At 40.6% G+C, this 19,437-nt stretch overlaps 1 protein-coding gene across 1 annotated transcript in view; it reads left to right on the forward strand.

Annotated features, from left to right (window-relative positions):
- Window positions 1-16,568, forward strand: part of LOC139753507 (uncharacterized) — an 84,606-nt gene extending 68,038 nt beyond the window's left edge. The window contains 2 exon segments of the mRNA XM_071670156.1: window positions 10,143-10,307; window positions 14,656-16,568. Of these exon segments, the coding sequence (XP_071526257.1) occupies window positions 10,143-10,307; window positions 14,656-14,877 (387 nt within the window). The 3' untranslated portion in view covers window positions 14,878-16,568.
- Window positions 16,569-19,437: the final 2,869 nt, after the last annotated feature.

Genomic DNA, 19,437 nt, shown 5'->3' on the forward strand with positions numbered 1-19,437 from the left:
TGGTTCCATCCGCTGCCAGATCCACTCCCAGATATCTAAAACACTTTACTTCCTCCAGTTTTTCTCCGTTCAAACTTACCTCCCAATTGACTTGACCCTCAACCCTACTGTACCTAATAACCTTGCTCTTATTCACATTTACTCTTAACTTTCTTCTTTCACACACTTTACCAAACTCAGTCACCAGCTTCTGCAGTTTCTCACATGAATCAGCCACCAGCGCTGTATCATCAGCGAACAACAACTGACTCACTCCCAAGCTCTCTCATCCCCAACAGACTTCATACTTGCCCCTCTTTCCAAAACTCTTGCATTCACCTCCCTAACAACCCCATCCATAAACAAATTATAATGTAAAAATATTAGATCTCCATAAAGGAATCTTTCATCTGCATTTTTTGATCATGTTAATTTTCAAGGTCATCTTCAATTTTGACACTAATATAAAACTTTATTGTAGGCAATGATTCAGCGGCATACTAGTGAACCTGAGAAATATCCGCTGAAAGGACTATTTTTATATGGGCCTCCAGGATGTTCAAAGACCATGTTTGTCAGAGCCTTAGTAAATGAGTCAAGCTTCAACTTCTTCCCTCTCAAGGTTTGTAAGGCAATGTGTTTACATTTACAATTTAAGTTCAGTATACTTTGAGGAATAATAACAAAGGGAATACAGGTATATTTATACTGTACTTAGTTGTATTGAGTGTATGGATAATATATATGAGAATGTTATCCCTGAGGATAGGGAAGAAAGAATACTGCCCATGAAGTCACCGCATATTGTAGAAGGTGACTAAGAGGGATGGGAGTGGTTTGCTGGAAATCCTTCCTTCCTTTATTACTTTCCAAAAGAAGGAACAGAGCAAGTTCTTGTTGCTACCTCACTCATGCAGGAAATGGCAAGCATGTATGAAAGAAAAATATGTCAGAATATATTTTTATGGCTGCAGAAATTAGTCTGAGTTTACCAGTGCAATTTAACATGCTCAGTTCCTAATTTGATTTCAGCAAAGACAGCTGAGGTTTTTAACATGTTTGGGAAAGAAATGATCATAAGGGAATTACTTCAGTGTTCAGTTATCCCCTCCTTAAAAAAGGAAAGAGCAAAACAGTTGAAAAGCCAAACACGATTTATTAATGTCTTATTGTAAGATGGTGGAATGTACTGAGAAGTAAAGACACTAAGTAAGTGTGTTGAATTAAGCAGTCTTCACACTCTGAGGATGTTGTGAATGTTAAAAGTAAATGGCAAGCTAGATGACTTGGAAGCCTGAAGGACTAACAAACTACAGAGGATAAAGAAAGCTGTTGAAGTATGGCATTCCTCCTTCAGCAGGGATTGCTATTTTGAGACAGTGCTTTGTCAAATAAGGCTAAGTCATACTACATTGACCCATGGGCACTTAATGGAGAAAAGACCTGCCCCAGTATGTGACTCCTGCAGTTTCACTATTACTGCAGAACATGTGCTACATGAATGTAAACAAAGTACTGTTTTCATATTTGAATATATATGTTTTTTGGGAACCATTTTATTATACCAGCAGATTCAAGATCCACAGGCCCACATCTGCTCTCTGCTATGGAGTGCTGATACACCCTCCCTACCACTACCACTCCCTCCCTCCTTGGCTACCACACCCTCCCTCCCTGGCCACCAAATCCTCCCTCACCACCATTGTTTCCTCCTTCCAAGGTTACTATGCCCTCTTTCACCACCAGCACTATCTCCCTCCCTTGCAACTGCTTTCGGAACAGTGAAATGGCATTGTTCAGTGGTATAATTACACACCATCACCATTTTCCCCTTTCATACTTCCCATGCTGGTGGCATAACCTTTCTGCTCTGTTATAAAATAATTTCATGAAAATATGTCATCCTTGCATCCAGCAGTTTCTATCATTCCAAGAAAATGTATGAATAATTAGCAGCTGTGTGTGGGGGTTAATTGTAATGCATTTGACATCTTCCTCAGTATGTCTGCATATAGACAGACTTAACTTAGACAGAAGTGAATTTATTAGCATGAATGATAACATTTCTGTTGTAGTATTTCCCATAGGTCTCCTCATGATTTCCTTTGGCTGTTTCATATGACCAAATTCAGCAATTGACAGCATAATGTCCCCTGTACATCATATTGCCCCAGTTTCACTATATCATGCATGCCTTCCACCCTCTTGCATGTTTAGGCTACAACCACTGAAAATACTCTTCACTCTATCATACCATTCCCAGTTTGGTCTCATGTTCTCTTTTCACCTTGACTTCTGACATTATTATTATTATTACATTTATTATTATTATTATTATTATTATTATTATTATTATTATTATTATTATTATTATTAGGGTGGGGGAGGGGGCGAAAATTCTGGGAGCATTGAAGAATGTGTGGAAGTCGAGAATATTATCTCGGAAAGCAAAAATGGGTATGTTTGAAGGAATAGTGGTTCCAACAATGTTGTATGGTTGCGAGGCGTGGGCTATGGATAGAGTTGTTCGGAGGAGGGTGGATGTGCTGGAAATGAGATGTTTGAGGACAATGTGTGGTGTGAGGTGATTTGATCGAGTAAGTAATGTAAGGGTAAGAGAGATGTGTGGAAATAAAAAGAGCGTGGTTGAGAGAGCAGAAGAGGGTGTTTTGAAATGGTTTGGGCACATGGAGAGAATGAGTGAGGAAAGATTGACCAAGAGGATATATGTGTCGGAGGTGGAGGGAACAAGGAGAAGTGGGAGACCAAATTGGAGGTGGAAAGATGGAGTGAAAAAGATTTTGAGTGATCGAGGCCTGAACATGCAGGAGGGTGAAAGGCGGGCAAGGAATAGAGTGAATTGGATCGATGTGGTATACCGGGGTTGACGTGCTGTCAGTGGATTGAATCAGGGCATGTGAAGCGTCTGGGGTAAACCATGGAAGGTTGTGTGGGGCCTGGATGTGGAAAGGGAGCTGTGGTTTCGGACATTATTGCATGACAGCTGGAGACTGAGTGTAAACGAATGGGGCCTTTGTTGTCTTTTCCTAGCGCTACCTCGCACACATGAGGGGTGAGGGGGATGGTATTCCATGTGTGGCAAGGTGGCGATGGGAATGAATAAAGGCAGACTGTGTGAATTGTGTGCATGGATATATATGTATGTGTTTGTGTGTGTATATATATGTGTACATTGAAATGTATAGGTATGTATATTTGCGTGTGTGGACGTGTGTGTATATACATGTGTATGGGGGTGGGTTGGGCCATTTCTTTCTTCTGTTTCCTTGCGCTACCTCGCAAATGCGGGAGACAGTGACAAAGCAAAATAAATAAATCAATAAATTTTTTTTTTTTTTTTTTTTTTTTGTCGCTGTCTCCCGCGTTTGCGAGGTAGCGCAAGGAAACAGACGAAAGAAATGGCCCAACCCACCCCCATACACATGTATATACATACGTCCACACACGCAAATATACATACCTACACAGCTTTCCATGGTTTACCCCAGACGCTTCACATGCCTTGATTCAATCCACTGACAGCACGTCAACCCCGGTATACCACATCGCTCCAATTCACTCTATTCCTTGCCCTCCTTTCACCCTCCTGCATGTTCAGGCCCCGGTCACACAAAATCTTTTTCACTCCATCTTTCCACCTCCAATTTGGTCTCCCTCTTCTCCTCGTTCCCTCCACCTCCGACACATATATCCTCTTGGTCAATCTTTCCTCACTCATTCTCTCCATGTGACCAAACCATTTCAAAACACCCTCTTCTGCTCTCTCAACCACGCTCTTTTTATTTCCACACATCTCTCTTACCCTTACGTTACTTACTCGATCAAACCACCTCACACCACACATTGTCCTCAAACATCTCATTTCCAGCACATCCATCCTCCTGCGCACAACTCTATCCATAGTCCACGCCTCGCAACCATACAACATTGTTGGAACCACTATTCCTTCAAACATACCCATTTTTGCTTTCCGAGATAATGTTCTCGACTTCCACACATTCTTCAAGGCTCCCAGAATTTTCGCCCCCTCCCCCACCCTATGATCCACTTCCGCTTCCATGGTTCCATCCGCTGCCAGATCCACTCCCAGATATCTAAAACACTTCACTTCCTCCAGTTTTATTATTATTATTATTATTAATTTGTTTAATTTGTTTGTGGATGGGGTTGTTAGGGAGGTGAATGCAAGAGTTTTGGAAAGAGGGGCAAGTATGCAGTCTGTTGTGGATGAGAGAGCTTGGGAAGTGAGTCAGTTGTTGTTTCCTGATGATACAGTGCTGGTGGCTGATTCATGTGAGAAACTGCAGAAGCTGGTGACCGAGTTTGGTAAAGTGTGTGAAAGAAGAAAGTTAAGAGTAAATGTGAATAAGAGCAAGGTTATTAGGTACAGTAGGGTTGAGGGTCAAGTCAATTGGGAGGTAAGTTTGAATGGAGAAAAACTGGAGGAAGTAAAGTGTTTTAGATATCTGGGAATGGATCTGGCAGCGGATGGAACCATGGAAGTGGAAGTGAATCATAGGGTGGGGGAGGAGGGCGAAAATCCTGGGAGCCTTGAAGAATGTTTGGAAGTTGAGAACATTATCTCCGAAAGCAAAAATGGCTATGTTTGAAGGAATAGCGGTTCCAACAATTTTGTATGGTTGCGAGGCATGGGCTATGGATAGAGTTGTGCACAGGAGGGTGGATGTGCTGGAAATGAGATGTTTGAGGACAATATGTGGTGTGAGGTGGTTTGATCGAGTAAGTAATGTAAGGGTAAGAGAGATGTGTGGAAATAAAAAGGTGTGGTTGAGAGAGCAGAAGAGGGTGTTTTGAAATGGTTTGGTCACATGGAGAGAATGAGTGAGGAAAGATTGACCAAGAGGATATATGTGTCGGAGGTGGAGGGAATGAGGAGAAGTGGGAGACCAAATTGGAGGAGGAAAGATGGAGTGAAAAAGATTTTGAGTGATCGGGGCCTGAACATGCAGGAGGGTGAAAGGCGGGCAATGAATAGAGTGAATTGGATCGATGTGGTACACCGGGGTTGACGTGCTGTCAATGGATTGAATCAGGGCATGTGAAGCGTCTGGGGTAAACCATGGAAAGTTCTGTGGGGCCTGGATGTGGAAAGGGAGCTGTGGTTTCGGGCATTATTACATGACAGCTAGAGACTGAGTGTGAACGAATGGGGCCTTTGTTGTCTTTTCCTAGCGCTACCTCGCACACATGAGGGGGGAGGGGATGTTATTCCATGTGTGGCGAGGTGGCGATGGGAATAAATAAAGGCAGACAGTATGAATTATGTACATGTGTCTGTCTGTGTATATGTATGTGTACGTTGAGATGTATAGGTATGTATATTTGCGTGTGTGGACGTGTGTGTATATACATGTGTATGGGGGTGGGTTGGGCCGTTTCTTTCGTCTGTTTCCTTGCGCTACCTCGCAAATGCGGGAGACAGCGACAAAGCAAAATAGAAAAAATAATTATTATTATTATTATTATTATTATCATTATTATCATTATCATTCTTGCTATTATTATTATTATCTTGATTGAAAATAAGCTTTTAACAGGTTGTGTTTGATCATATTATATTTTTCCTTAACTTTCTATTTCAGTGCTCTGATCTATTGTCTAAATATGTTGGTGAAACTGAAAAGTCTCTCAATAAAGTGTTCAGTCGTGCACTTCAGGCAGCACCCTCAATCATATTCATGGATGAAGTGGACAGTTTATGTGGTGATCGTGGGAGCAGCAGTGGTCTGGTGTCAGAGCTCCTCTCACTGATGCTGCGGATATCCCAAGCAGGAGATATATTGGTTATTGGAGCAACCAACAGACCTCATGCAATGGATGAGGTACACGTTTTCTTGCTGTTGTTTCCAAGATTCATAAATTCTATTTTTCTTTATTTCTATGCATGATTTAAAGTTAAGTAAGTATTATAAAAAAATTACAGAGGTATAAGTTTGTTGAGTATTCCTGGTAAATTATATGGGAGGGTATTGATTGAGAGGGTGAAGGCATGTACAGAGCATCAGATTGGGGAAGAGCAGTGTGGTTTCAGAAGTGGTAGAGGATGTGTGGATCAGGTGTTTGCTTTGAAGAATGTATGTGAGAAATACTTAGAAAAGCAAATGGATTTGTATGTAGCATTTATGGATCTGGAGAAGGCATATGATAGAGTTGATAGAGATGCTCTGTGGAAGGTATTAAGAATATATGGTGTGGGAGGCAAGTTGTTAGAAGCAGTGAAAAGTTTTTATCGAGGATGTAAGGCATGTGTACGTGTAGGAAGAGAGGAAAGTGATTGGTTCTCAGTGAATGTAGGTTTGCGGCAGGGGTGTGTGATGTCTCCATGGTTGTTTAATTTGTTTATGGATGGGGTTGTTAGGGAGGTAAATGCAAGAGTTTTGGAAAGAGGGGCAAGTATGAAGTCTGTTGGGGATGAGAGAGCTTGGGAAGTGAGTCAGTTGTTGTTCGCTGATGATACAGCGCTGGTGGCGGATTCATGTGAGAAACTGCAGAAGCTGGTGATGGAGTTTGGTAAAGTGTGTGGAAGAAGAAAGTTAAGAGTAAATGTGAATAAGAGCAAGGTTATTAGGTACAGTAGGGTTGAGGGTCAAGTCAATTGGGAGGTGAGTTTGAATGGAGAAAAACTGGAGGAAGTGAAGTGTTTTAGATATCTGGGAGTGGATCTGTCAGCGGATGGAACCATGGAAGCGGAAGTGGATCATAGGGTGGGGGAGGGGGCGAAAATTTTGGGAGCCTTGAAGAATGTGTGGAAGTCGAGAACATTATCCCGGAAAGCAAAAATGGGTATGTTTGAAGGAATAGTGGTTCCAACAATGTTGTATGGTTGCAAGGCGTGGGCTATGGATAGAGTTGTGCGCAGGAGGATGGATGTGCTGGAAATGAGATGTTTGAGGACAATGTGTGGTGTGAGGTGGTTTGATCGAGTAAGTAACGTAAGGGTAAGAGAGATGTGTGGAAATAAAAAGAGCGTGGTTGAGAGAGCAGAAGAGGGTGTTTTGAAATGGTTTGGGCACATGGAGAGAATGAGTGAGGAAAGATTGACCAAGAGGATATATGTGTCGGAGGTGGAGGGAACGAGGAGAAGAGGGAGACCAAATTGGAGGTGGAAAGATGGAGTGAAAAAGATTTTGTGTGATCGGGGCCTGAACATGCAGGAGGGTGAAAGGAGGGCAAGAAATAGAGTGAATTGGAGCGATGTGGTATACAGGGGTGGACGTGCTGTCAGTGGATTGAATCAAGGCATGTGAAGCGTCCGGGGTAAACCATGGAAAGCTGTGTAGGTATGTATATTTGCGTGTGTGGACGTGTGTATGTACATGTGTATGGGGGGGGGGGGGTTGGGCCATTTCTTTCGTCTGTTTCCTTGCGCTACCTCGCAGACGCGGGAGACAGCGACAAGGTATAAAAAAAAAAAAAAAAAAATAAATAAATAAAATATTGTGCTCCTGTTACTGTAAACTGTGTGAAAAGTTTGACTTCTGTTAGTATATAAGTTTGGATAGTTCTTGAGTTTGCTTTGCTGTCACATCTTTCATCATTTAATCTGTTTCCTGATACACTATATCCTTGATAGCGACCCCTGTGGTATTTCCAGATAATTTTCTGATGTCAGTAGTGAGCTGAAGACTTGCAGTTAAACCCCCATCTGGGACGTGGTTAAGCAAAAGGTTATATGAAAAATTATCTGTACAAACTGTTAGTAGCCTCATCATTGCTAGTACCCACATGTTAGCAGTTAGCCCGTAATGAAACCAAAGCTCTGCATGTGTTGCCCAAATCTGCAAGTAGATAGTGTTACCCCATCCCTCTCCTATACTAGATTTAGGACAAATAGCTGTCTCTTATCCAGTCAGCTTTACTCATGATTATGAAGAACTGGTACTTGGTAACCTCATCTTATACAATAGAATAGAATAAGAGCATAATATTTATTGTGTTAGTTATGCTGTTAAAAGGGAGATATATTTCCTGTGAAACTTTTTATTGCTGATAGCTACTTATGGTGCACTTGTATAAGTACATAGAATGTTGTCAAGGTAAATAGAAGACTAAAGGCACTGTGGCTTTTTTCTATTGGAGCTGGCTGTGTGTATGTGGGATATTTATGTGAATACAAGCCTGTTTGATGATGCTTATGAAGCTTCATATATAAATGACCTTTTAGAGTGGTTTCCTGCATGCAGCATGAGTGCATTGAACTAAACCTAAGATACTATTTCATCTGTTTTCCCAAGCAGAATGCACTCTTTCCCTGTTGGAAAAATGGAAGTGCACACCACTCTTTTGCTTTTCAGTTTGCATATGTATGAATTGTTTTGCTGGATTCTTGAATAGAGATTATGCAGTGGTGCATCACAAAATTGACATCAGCGACAATAAAGCTACAATGCTTTCAGCTGTAATATGTGGTAGTCCTGTGAGCTCATGTCCTGGAAATATCATTTTCCCGAGCATCATAGTAGTCAAGTTGCTGGTTAACAAGAAAATTATATGTTGCTTGATATAATGAAACTTTGGTTGAAAGAGATTAGTTGATGAGACAGGATAGCTCAGCATACGTTAGGTTCATTCAGCATCACTGAACTTTAGAACATGTAATATTATCCTGGGAAAAGTCAGGATAGACTAAATTTGGTTAGGTATGGCCAGATTAGGGTCGGTTAGGTTATTCAAGCTTTTATATTGTAAAACTGGTTAGGTTTAGTTAGTTAGACATAAAATATTCATGAGGTCAGTTACACTTAATGTGATAAAAATGCTTTGGCTAACCCTGAACAAGGTTCAGATAGTTCAACTAAGGTTCATCTGATGAGGTGGCTAAGCTTAACTATGCAAAGCTATGCTTGGTACATGAGAATTAGCTGAGGCTAGGTTAGATCAGTTAAACTAAGGTACAGCATAATGAAGATGAGCTAAATTTATAATAGGTTAAGTCAACTAAGCCTTGTTTTGCCAATCTTAAATTACTTTAACTAAACTCAAGTTGGGTTAGGGTAGAAAATGATAAGCTGTAACTCTCTAGATGCATCTTAATTAGTTCATATAAAGTTGTTCTGTAGCTTGATGTAAGCTAGATATTGGACAGCTACCAGTCTGATGATTGCTGATGATAGCAAGACTTGTATACAATAGCATAAGGTTTATCTGCGAAAATATTTCTTGTTAGTTACATTGATAGCCAAGTAAGGGAGAAAAAATACAAAATTATATCATTCAGGGGGAGTGGAATTCTGTTGCATTAATTGTTATTTGAAAGGGGAATGGCCTCAAGAAAGTTAGTGAGATTTGTTGTTAAAAGGGAGAATTTATCTAAATTCCTAAAAAATCAAAGGAAGAGTGAGCCAAGTTGAGCAGCCTCCACCAGTATCATACTTTAAACACTTGCATACTCTTCATTTCATACTCAAACTATACCTATTGAATGTTTTGAGGAATGTAGTCAAAGGAAGACTGGCAAGGCAAATTGAGGTACTTAGTCGTCCTTGTAGATCACATTGTTCATCTACCTATATCTCTGATGCCTGTTCCATTTGGAACTCCCTTAGAAGGGTGGCCATGGCAACAGTTTCCATAAATAAAGAACTCCAGTGCCCCTTCATAAGCCTTTAGAGCCTCACCCTTATCAGGCCACTGGCAAAGCGCAAGTGTAGCGCAGTGTTTGCAGAGGCTCCTGTCTAATGTTCCTATGCTTCATCTACTGCTTCTGCCTAATAATCCTGCCTAAATGTTCCCACCTACTACTTCTATCCACTGCTCCTACTATTTTGCCAAAAGACAAGGCTAGCTATATAGTGCTCACTGCAGGAAAATCTAGAGTTACGAAGAATGAGCCATGTGAGTAGTGGTATCAAGTGTTACAAATGACAAGGAGAGATTGCAGGTAGTAGATGGTAGGCAGCCAATTACCAGGGAGGTATATTACCAGTAATACTCACCTGGGTATCAGGAGGGTTAGTGACATCTACTTAGTGAGCCAGCACTTTAGTGGCTGTCAAGTTGCACTCCTCTGACTCAGGTAGCTGTCTTTTTTTTCTGCCTCATTAACATGTGGACTACTGGCATGCTCTCCACATATTGTCTCAGTACAAAAAGTAATTCTTTCATTAAAATCACTTTTATAGGCTCTTCTGAGACCTGGCTGCTTTGAACAAGTCATCCATGTTGACTTGCCGGATTTTGATTGTCGACTTGAGATTTGGAAAGGCATACTTCAGGATATACCACTGAAAGGCCAGATGGATATAGGAATGCTAAGTGATGCAACAGCAGGCTACTCAGGAGCAGAGGTAACTAGAGAAAAATTATTTGGTTGAGTGATACATAACTGTAACCTTGTAAATAAAATTTATTGTGTGACACCATCCTGTGTGATACAGCGACCTTAGTGATGTAAATCAGATTAAACTTATTATAATATATTTATTTGTGGTCTGGATGTGGATATGAAGCTGTGGTTTTGGTGCATTACATACAAACAAGTGTTTTCTTTGTTATGTCTGTTTCCTGGTGCTACCTCACTGACACAGAGAGCAGCAATCAGGTGTGGGGAAGGAGAGGAGAATGTGTATGTTATCTTTTTTCTTTCAAGCATTTGGTATGTTTCCTGTGGGGCAGGGTGGATCAGTAACGGATGACAGCTAGCAAGTATGAATGCATACATTTGTATATATGTGTATGTATACATATGTATATGTCTATATATTGGAGGTGGAAGGCTCGAGTGAAAACATTTTGAGTGATTAGGGCCTTGTAATACAGGAGGGTGAGAGGCGTGCAAAGAATAGAGTGAATTGAAACAGTGTGGTATACCGGGGTTGACGTGCTGTCAATGGACTGAACCAGGGTATGTGAAATGTCTGGGGTAAACCATTGAAAGGTCTGTAGGGCCTGGATGTGGATAAGGAGCTGTGGTTTCAGTGCATTGCACATGACAGCTGGAGAATGAGTGTGAACGAATGTGGCCTTTTTTGTCTGTTTTCCTGGCGCTACCTTGCTGAAGCAGGGGGCAGTGATGCTGTTTCCTTTGGGGTGGAATGGTGCCAGAAATGGATTGAGGGCAAGTAAATATGAATATGTACATGTGTATATATGTATATGTCTGTGTATGTTTATGTATGTGTATATGTGTATAAGTTGATATGTAGCATGTATGGGTATTTATTTATATATATGTGTATATGAGTGGATGGGCCATTCTTCATCTGTTTGCTGGTGCTACCTCGCTGACGCGGGAAACAGCGATTATGTATAATAATGAGTGGATGGGCCATTCTTCGTCTGTTTCCTGGCACTACCTCATTGACATGGGAAACGGCGATCAAGTGTGATGAAAAAAAATAAAGCGTGTGGGTATATGTATTTTTTTTTTTTTTTTTTTTTTTTGCTTTGTCGCTGTCTCCCGCGTTTGCGAGGTAGCGCAAGGAAACAGACGAAAGAAATGGCCCAACCCACCCCATACACATGTATATACATACGTCCACACACGCAAATATACATACCTACACAGCTTTCCATGGTTTACCCCAGACGCTTCACATGCCCCGATTCAATCCACTGACAGCAAGTCAACCCCGGTATACCACATCGCTCCAATTCACTCTATTCCTTGCCCTCCTTTCACCCTCCTGCATGTTCAGGCCCCGATCACACAAAATCTTTTTCACTCCATCTTTCCACCTCCAATTTGGTCTCCCTCTTCTCCTCGTTCCCTCCACCTCCAACACATATATCCTCTTGGTCAATCTTTCCTCACTCATTCTCTCCATGTGCCCAAACCATTTGAAAACACCCTCTTCTGCTCTCTCAACCACGCTCTTTTTATTTCCACACATCTCTCTTACCCTTACGTTACTTACTCGATCAAACCACCTCACACCACACATTGTCCTCAAACATCTCATTTCCAGCACATCCATCCTCCTGCGCACAACTCTATCCATAGCCCACGCCTCGCAACCATACAACATTGTTGGAACCACTATTCCTTCAAACATACCCATTTTTGCTTTCCGAGATAATGTTCTCGACTTCCACACATTCTTCAAGGCTCCCAGAATTTATATGTATATATATGTATATGTATATATATGTTTATTTGAACTAATGTGCCTTTCTTCATCTGTTTCCTGACGCTACCTCGCTAATACAGGAAATGGTGATCGATTATGAAAAAAAATTCAAATGCTTTGCATCAGAAGCAGACCAAAATGATGCATATTTCCAGTACTCAAAATCTGTTCCACAGTAAATCAGGAGAAATTAGCTTTCTATAACCACAGAGAAAAAGCACTGAATAAACATGGTATTAGAAAGGGTGAAATTTTTCAAATGAAAAACTTAAATTATTGCTAAAGGTAACAATGCTTCACCTTGTTTTATAGCTAAATTACCATACAGAATTCCTCTGCAAACATTTTGGGCATTACCATTAGATATTTAATATTTGAGATTATTTTACAAATAGATGCCATCTGAAATTGTCCTCACGTATTTCAGATGTAAATTGTTTTTAGAACACCTTTTGCAAGATACAGATGGATACAAAAAATGAGAAAGTGAAATGAGATTACTGAAGAAAAGGCAAAAGATCTAAACGATAATTGTTTTAAGAAGTAAGTCAAATTAGGAAAAAATAAGGGAATATCTAGAAAATTAATCATTTGTGTACATGGCAAAAAATATCAGAACTACAGTCTCAACAAAAAAATCTGGTGATTACCATTTGAAATAAGGCTTTCAAGGGTCAGGTTTTATTTCTAGAACAATTCCTATTACTCACTCATGGTGGGAATATCATATATCTGTCAGAATGGGACAGTTGTCAAAAGTTAGTTGAACAAGATTTGCTGCCCAAGTAAACCCATGCTATGGAGAGTAGAGAGATGCAACTTTTACTAGCTGTCCTTGTGTTTATGCTGTTTCCGTTTTGGATGATGTTTTCCTTCTATCAGTAATGAACCATTGATCCAGAGAAGTTATTCCAAAAAGAAAAGGCCTGTTTTCTTAGATGGAAGCAAGAAAATGCTTATACAAGCAAGATTTCAAGACATACTGGCAGGGCAAAGTCCTACAGCCAGACAGTTGTTTGTGTTTCCTTCTGATGTCATCCCTCCCCAAAAAACTGGGTCTGGTCAACCTAGGTAGACCAGTAAGGTTAATGTTAGCCTGATGAACACAATGACGATGAGTAAAAAATAAAAAGTTGTATCCCCCTCACTTTCAATATCACAAAGTAACTGAAGCATCATGTCTTGTAAGCTGACTTTGAAGATTATACCATGCAGCCAGACATACAGTATTCACTGTAAATAATTGATTTGTTCCAAGTAAAATATAATGCATGAGAGCCTTATTTCAAACAGTAATCACTAGATGTTTTTTCATAGAGATTGCAGATGTCGATTGAGGCAAATGGGATAGCTTGCATGGTTACAGTATGGAGCCCTCAGGTGAGTAAATTTTCTATGATTAATAGTACTTATATCATTACTGTATTAGATGCAGAAAGGGTTTGAGGGATATATATATGAGTTTGAAAGAAATTGTGCCAACTAAATGGATGTAGCATTAATACAGATTCAAGAAAGAAAAGGTGTAAAATTAATATACCTTATTAAATGTGTTACCTTGCCTCTAGAGGAATGTATGGCAGTGGTACTGTTTAAAGAATTAGGAGCCATTACTGCAAAAATCACCTTACTCAATGAAATTTACATTTTTTTTTTTTTTTTTGCTTTGTCGCTGTCTCCCGCGTTTGCGAGGTAGCGCAAGGAAACAGACGAAAGAAATGGCCCAACCCACCCCCATACACATGTATATACATACGTCCACACATGCAAATATACATACCTACACAGCTTCCCATGGTTTACCCCAGACGCTTCACATGCCTTGATTCAATCCACTGACAGCACGTCAACCCCGGTATACCACATCACTCCAATTCACTCTATTCCTTGCCCTCCTTTCACCCTCCTGCATGTTCAGGCCCCGATCACACAAAATCTTTTTCACTCCATCTTTCCACCTCCAATTTGGTCTCCCTCTTCTCGTTCCCTCCACCTCTGACACATATATTCTCTTGGTCAATCTTTCCTCACTCATTCTCTCCATGTGCCCGAACCATTTCAAAACACCCTCTTCTGCTCTCTCAACCACGCTCTTTTTATTTCCACACATCTCTCTTACCCTTACGTTACTTACTCGATCAAACCACCTCACACCACACATTGTCCTCAAACATCTCATTTCCAGCACATCCATCCTCCTGCGCACAACTCTATCCATAGCCCACGCCTCGCAGCCATACAACATTGTTGGAACCACTATTCCTTCAAACATACCCATTTCTGCTTTCCGAGATAATGTTCTTGACCTCCACACATTCTTCAAGGCTCCCAGAATTTTCACCCCCTCCCCCACCCTATGATCCACTTCCGCTTCCATGGTTCCATCCGCTGCCAGATCCACTCCCAGATATCTAAAACACTTCACTTCCTCCAGTTTTTCTCCATTCAAACTCACCTCCCAATTGACTTGACCCTCAACCCTACTGTACCTAATAACCTTGCAATGTAAACCCTGTGCATAACTATATACATTTGGAAGAACTACAATGTGAAATTTCTTTTCCAGATCATAGCTATATATCAACAGGCTGCACATGCTGCAATCACACAACTGAATATGCAAGATATAAAACATACTCAGGAGGGAAGAGATTCTCAAGAGTCCATCACCATCTCTCAGGATTTGCTGCTAAATGCCATCAAAGCTGTTTCATCAAGAACACCAGCATCATTGTTAAAGTCCATTGATCTCTTTACTAATCAGAGAAGGTCACTGAATCCCGTGTGACTCCCATTGTTCTAGCTAATTCAAGATATTAGTTTAATTATATAACTTCAGGACCCCTTTTAAAGGGCTCCAGCAGCTTTGAGGCTGCACTACTATCAGTAGCAAGGAAATGATAGACTACTTTGGAGTGAGAAGTTCCTTGACAATGAAAATAAAGAAGGAAGCTTAGAGAGAACCATTCATTATCAGTAGAAATCAAAACAAATCCGAAGTGTAAACACCATGACAGACCTAATCACTGAGACGCATACTGCATTCTGATACTCCTTTAACACAATGAACCACAAGACCCACAGCAACTAACTCAGGCACATGTTGAATAAGATCTGCACTTAATGCACCTGTCCACTCCCAGTTCATGAAGCAATTCTGACCCATTCCAGTGACATCCCTTCTCCCAGAAAACACACAAACATATTCGTGAGACACTATTCGAAAAAGTCACAAACTAACCTCACCCCTAGATAGGAAAGATGAAAATCCTCCACAAAATCATTCAGAAACAACTACTCACTCACTCTTCGCTCCCAATGATACAGTCGACAAGCAATGCAATTAGAAGCTTAAAGAACTCTCCTGTATTAGGCCCTAAAAACATATCAAACATTAAATAAGATTGGTCCAGTTGTAATCCAAGCAGTTACTAGTTTCTTCAACCACTCTTAGCTGATAACAACATTCCTAGCATTTGTAAACCTGCCAATATGATACCAATCAGTAAACCCTCCAAAACACCAACTCCTCCACCTTTTACTATCTTGTGTATCATACTCCAAAAACCTGATCCACAACAGAATCAAGCAAAATATCCCACTCTTATAAACTAAGCATGGCTTCAGACTCAACCATTCTCCCACAACACTACTTAATAACCCTACACAACATATTCTAGATGGCTTCAATCAACTTTACCCCCATCTTGCCCAATACTTATAGTAATAGGTATCAACAAAGCATTTGACACTGTCCCACATCTTCATACAAAATACACTTGACACTTTCCTCCACAATAATAACAGAAAGTGGTTGGCCAGTGTCACAGCTGGCCTCAACACCAGAGTCATCCAACAATGACCTTAATTCTAAAGCATTTAAATTCTATGACAGAGTTGCCCACAGAGCTGTTCTTTCTCCATTCATTTTTTAATCTCTTCCCACATAACATCCCATTACCCCCAACAAACTACAACATGAAAGTCCTTTCATACGCAGATGCCCTCAAAATCACGTCACAAACTCTGACACCACAGTATCAATAACTATGTAGCAGTATAATAAATGATTGAAACAGTTGATCTCCCATAACAGAATGTCTACATCTCAACACAATTCAAACTCGCACACTCAAGTCACTGTGCAAGGAAGTCCACAGAACAAACATCAACTATCCTAAGTATACATATGACACCATCTGTCTCCCAATATCTCTGATGCCTGTTCTCTTACAAAATTCCCTCAAGGGGGTGGCCATGGCAAAAGACTCTCCATAACTGGTGATCATATCACACACACACACACACACGACACTTACTATCCAAACCCTAAAACAACACAGAAACAACACACACATTAAATGCCTCCTAAATTAACTGGCTCCAGGTTTGGAAAAAAAAAAAACCTTAGCATATGACACTTACTGTCCAAACCAAAAAACAACATAGAAATAACACACACATTAAATGCCTCTAAAATGAACTGTCCAGATTTGGACAAAAAAAAAATCCCTTAGCATCCTTTACAACAAAACATCAGCTCCACTCTAAACTGTTTCTCAACTGAAAACCACTCAAATTAGACCACTGAGAATAATGACTGGCTGTTTAGCAACCACACATCTAACACCTACACGATGAAACAAAGATACTCCCACTACAGTCCCACCTCAACGTGCTCAGCACTCAATCCCAGGCAACAGCACTAGACCTCTCTCCCCCAATCTACTCCATAACCAACCACCAAACCCTTAGTAGAATCATAAAACTTACCCCTCAATACATAACTTGGCAAACTCTACCAAAAGGTCCCCCACCCACAACAAATTTAACACTTAAGTAAACACATAAACACTAAAATAACCCAACAAGCACAAAACAACTGCCCTCCTAACTTGGTCTTACTCCAACCCATCAGAAGCCACTCCCCACACAAAAAGAGTCACTTTTACCTATATGTGGACATCATCCATCCCTTTAAACACCATTTCAACATATTCCAAGACCCTTCATGCCCATAATTCAACTACTACAACGAAAACACCAAATACGTACCACTCATTTGACCTAAACTGCACATACTATACACATACACACAACCCCACTACGGTTGACATGTCCAGCTTCTTGAGCACTGCAGGAGACACACACAAAGATAGAAGGGACTCCAGAGCAGAAATTAAGTAAGTATATACTTACTTAAGAGGTATTACCAGACTCTGCCTACTTGAGGTTACACCATGAGTGAAATCACCATTAGTATCACTGTATCATCTAAGGTTGACAATAATAAAGTAATGTACTGTCTTGTCAAAGAACTTCTCACTTTAAAGGTAAGGGGAATGGGGGAGGAATGGGATGTATTTAGGGAAGCAGTGATGGCTTCCGCAAAAGATGCTTGTGGCATGGGAAGCTTGGGAGGTTGGTTGATTAGAAAGGGTAGTGAGTGGTGGGATGAAGAAGTAAGATTATTAGTGAAAGAGAAGAGAGAGGCATTTGGACGATTTTTGCAGGGAAAAAATGCAAATGAGTGGGAGATGTATAAAAGAAAGAGGCAGGAGGTCAAGAGAAAGGTGCAAGAGGTGAAAAAGAGGGCAAATGAGAGTTGGGGTGAGAGAGTATCATTAAAATTTAGGGAGAATAAAATGATGTTTTGGAAGGAGGTAAATAAAGTGCGTAAGACAAGGGAGCAAATGGGAACTTCAGTGAAGGGGGCTAATGGGGAGGTGATAACAAGTAGTGGTGATGTGAGAAGGAGATGGAGTGAGTATTTTGAAGGTTTGTTGAATGTGTTTGATGATAGAGTGGCAGATATAGGTTGTTTTGGTCGAGGTGATGTCCAAAGTGAGAGGGTTAGGGAAAATGATTTGGTAAACAGAGAAGAGGTAGTAAAAGCTTTGCGGAAGATGAAAGCTGGCAAGGCAGCAGGTTTGGATGGTATTGCAGTGGAATTTATGAAAAAAGGGGGTGACTGTATTGTTGACTGGTTGGTAAGGTTATTTTATGTATGCATAATTCATGGTGAGGTGCCTGAGGATTGGCAGAATGCTTGCATAGTGCCATTGTACAAAGGCAAAGGGGATAAGAGTGAGTGCTCAAATTACAGAGGTATAAGTTTGTTGAGTATTCCTGGTAAATTATATGGGAGGGTATTGATTGAGAGGGTGAAGGCATGTACAGAGCATCAGATTGGGGAAGAGCAGTGTGGTTTCAGAAGTGGTAGAGGAAGTGTGGATCAGGTGTTTGCTTTGAAGAATGTATGTGTGGAAATAAAAAGAGTGTGGTTGAGAGAGAAGAGGGTGTTTTGAAATGGTTTGGTCACATGGAGAGAATGAGTGAGGAAAGATTGACCAAGAGGATATATGTGTCAGAGGTGGAGGGAACGAGGAGAAGTGGGAGACCAAATTGGAGGTGGAAAGATGGAGTGAAAAAGATTTTGAGTGATCAGGGCCTGAACATGCAGGAGGGTGAAAGGCGGGCAAGGAATAGAGTGAATTGGAATGATGTGGTATACTGGGGTTGACGTACTGTCAGTGGATTGAACCAAGGCATGTGAAGCGTCTGTGGTAAACCATGGAAAGTTCTGTGGGGCCTGGATGTGGAAAGGGAGCTGTGGTTTCAGTGCATTATTACATGACAGCTAGAGACTGAGTGTGAATGAATGGGGCCTTTGTTGTCTTTTCCTAGCGCTACCTCGCACACATAAGGGGGGAGGGGGTTGTTATTCCATGTGCGGCGAGGTGGCGATGGGAATAAATAAAGGCAAACAGTATGAGTTGTGTACATGTGTATATATGTATATGTCTGTGTGTGTATATATATGTGTACATTGAGATGTATAGGTATGTATATTTGCGTGTGTGGACGTGTATGTATATACATGTGTATGTGGGTGGGTTGGGCCATTCTTTCGTCTGTTTTCTTGTGCTACCTCACTAATGCGGGAGACAGCGACAAAACAAAATGAATAAAAAAATGATACATAAATTTCATATTTAGATGTTGTTGGTCTCTGCTCTGCTGGTTACATCATGAATGAAAAGTCACCTTCACCTTCAATGAATGAAAAGGAGTACAGTCTCATTGTAAAACTCTCTCACTCCAAATGGTTACTTGAAGCTGAAGGATCCCCATAAAAGGGGTCTAAGAATTATATTATCAAGTAAATTATTTATGTTTTAGAGAAATACTAAAGAATATTTAAATAAATGAGCTAAAAACTAAGTTATATTTCATTCTGAAAACCATACCCTGACTACCTCATTTTTTCTGTTTGTCATTTAAGTTGCATGTGAGATGTCAGTATCTAAGGACTGCTCTGAGACTAGCTAATTTGTGGACAGCTCAA

Source organism: Panulirus ornatus, chromosome 14 (genome assembly GCF_036320965.1).
Source record: "Panulirus ornatus isolate Po-2019 chromosome 14, ASM3632096v1, whole genome shotgun sequence".
Taxonomy (NCBI): domain Eukaryota; kingdom Metazoa; phylum Arthropoda; class Malacostraca; order Decapoda; family Palinuridae; genus Panulirus; species Panulirus ornatus.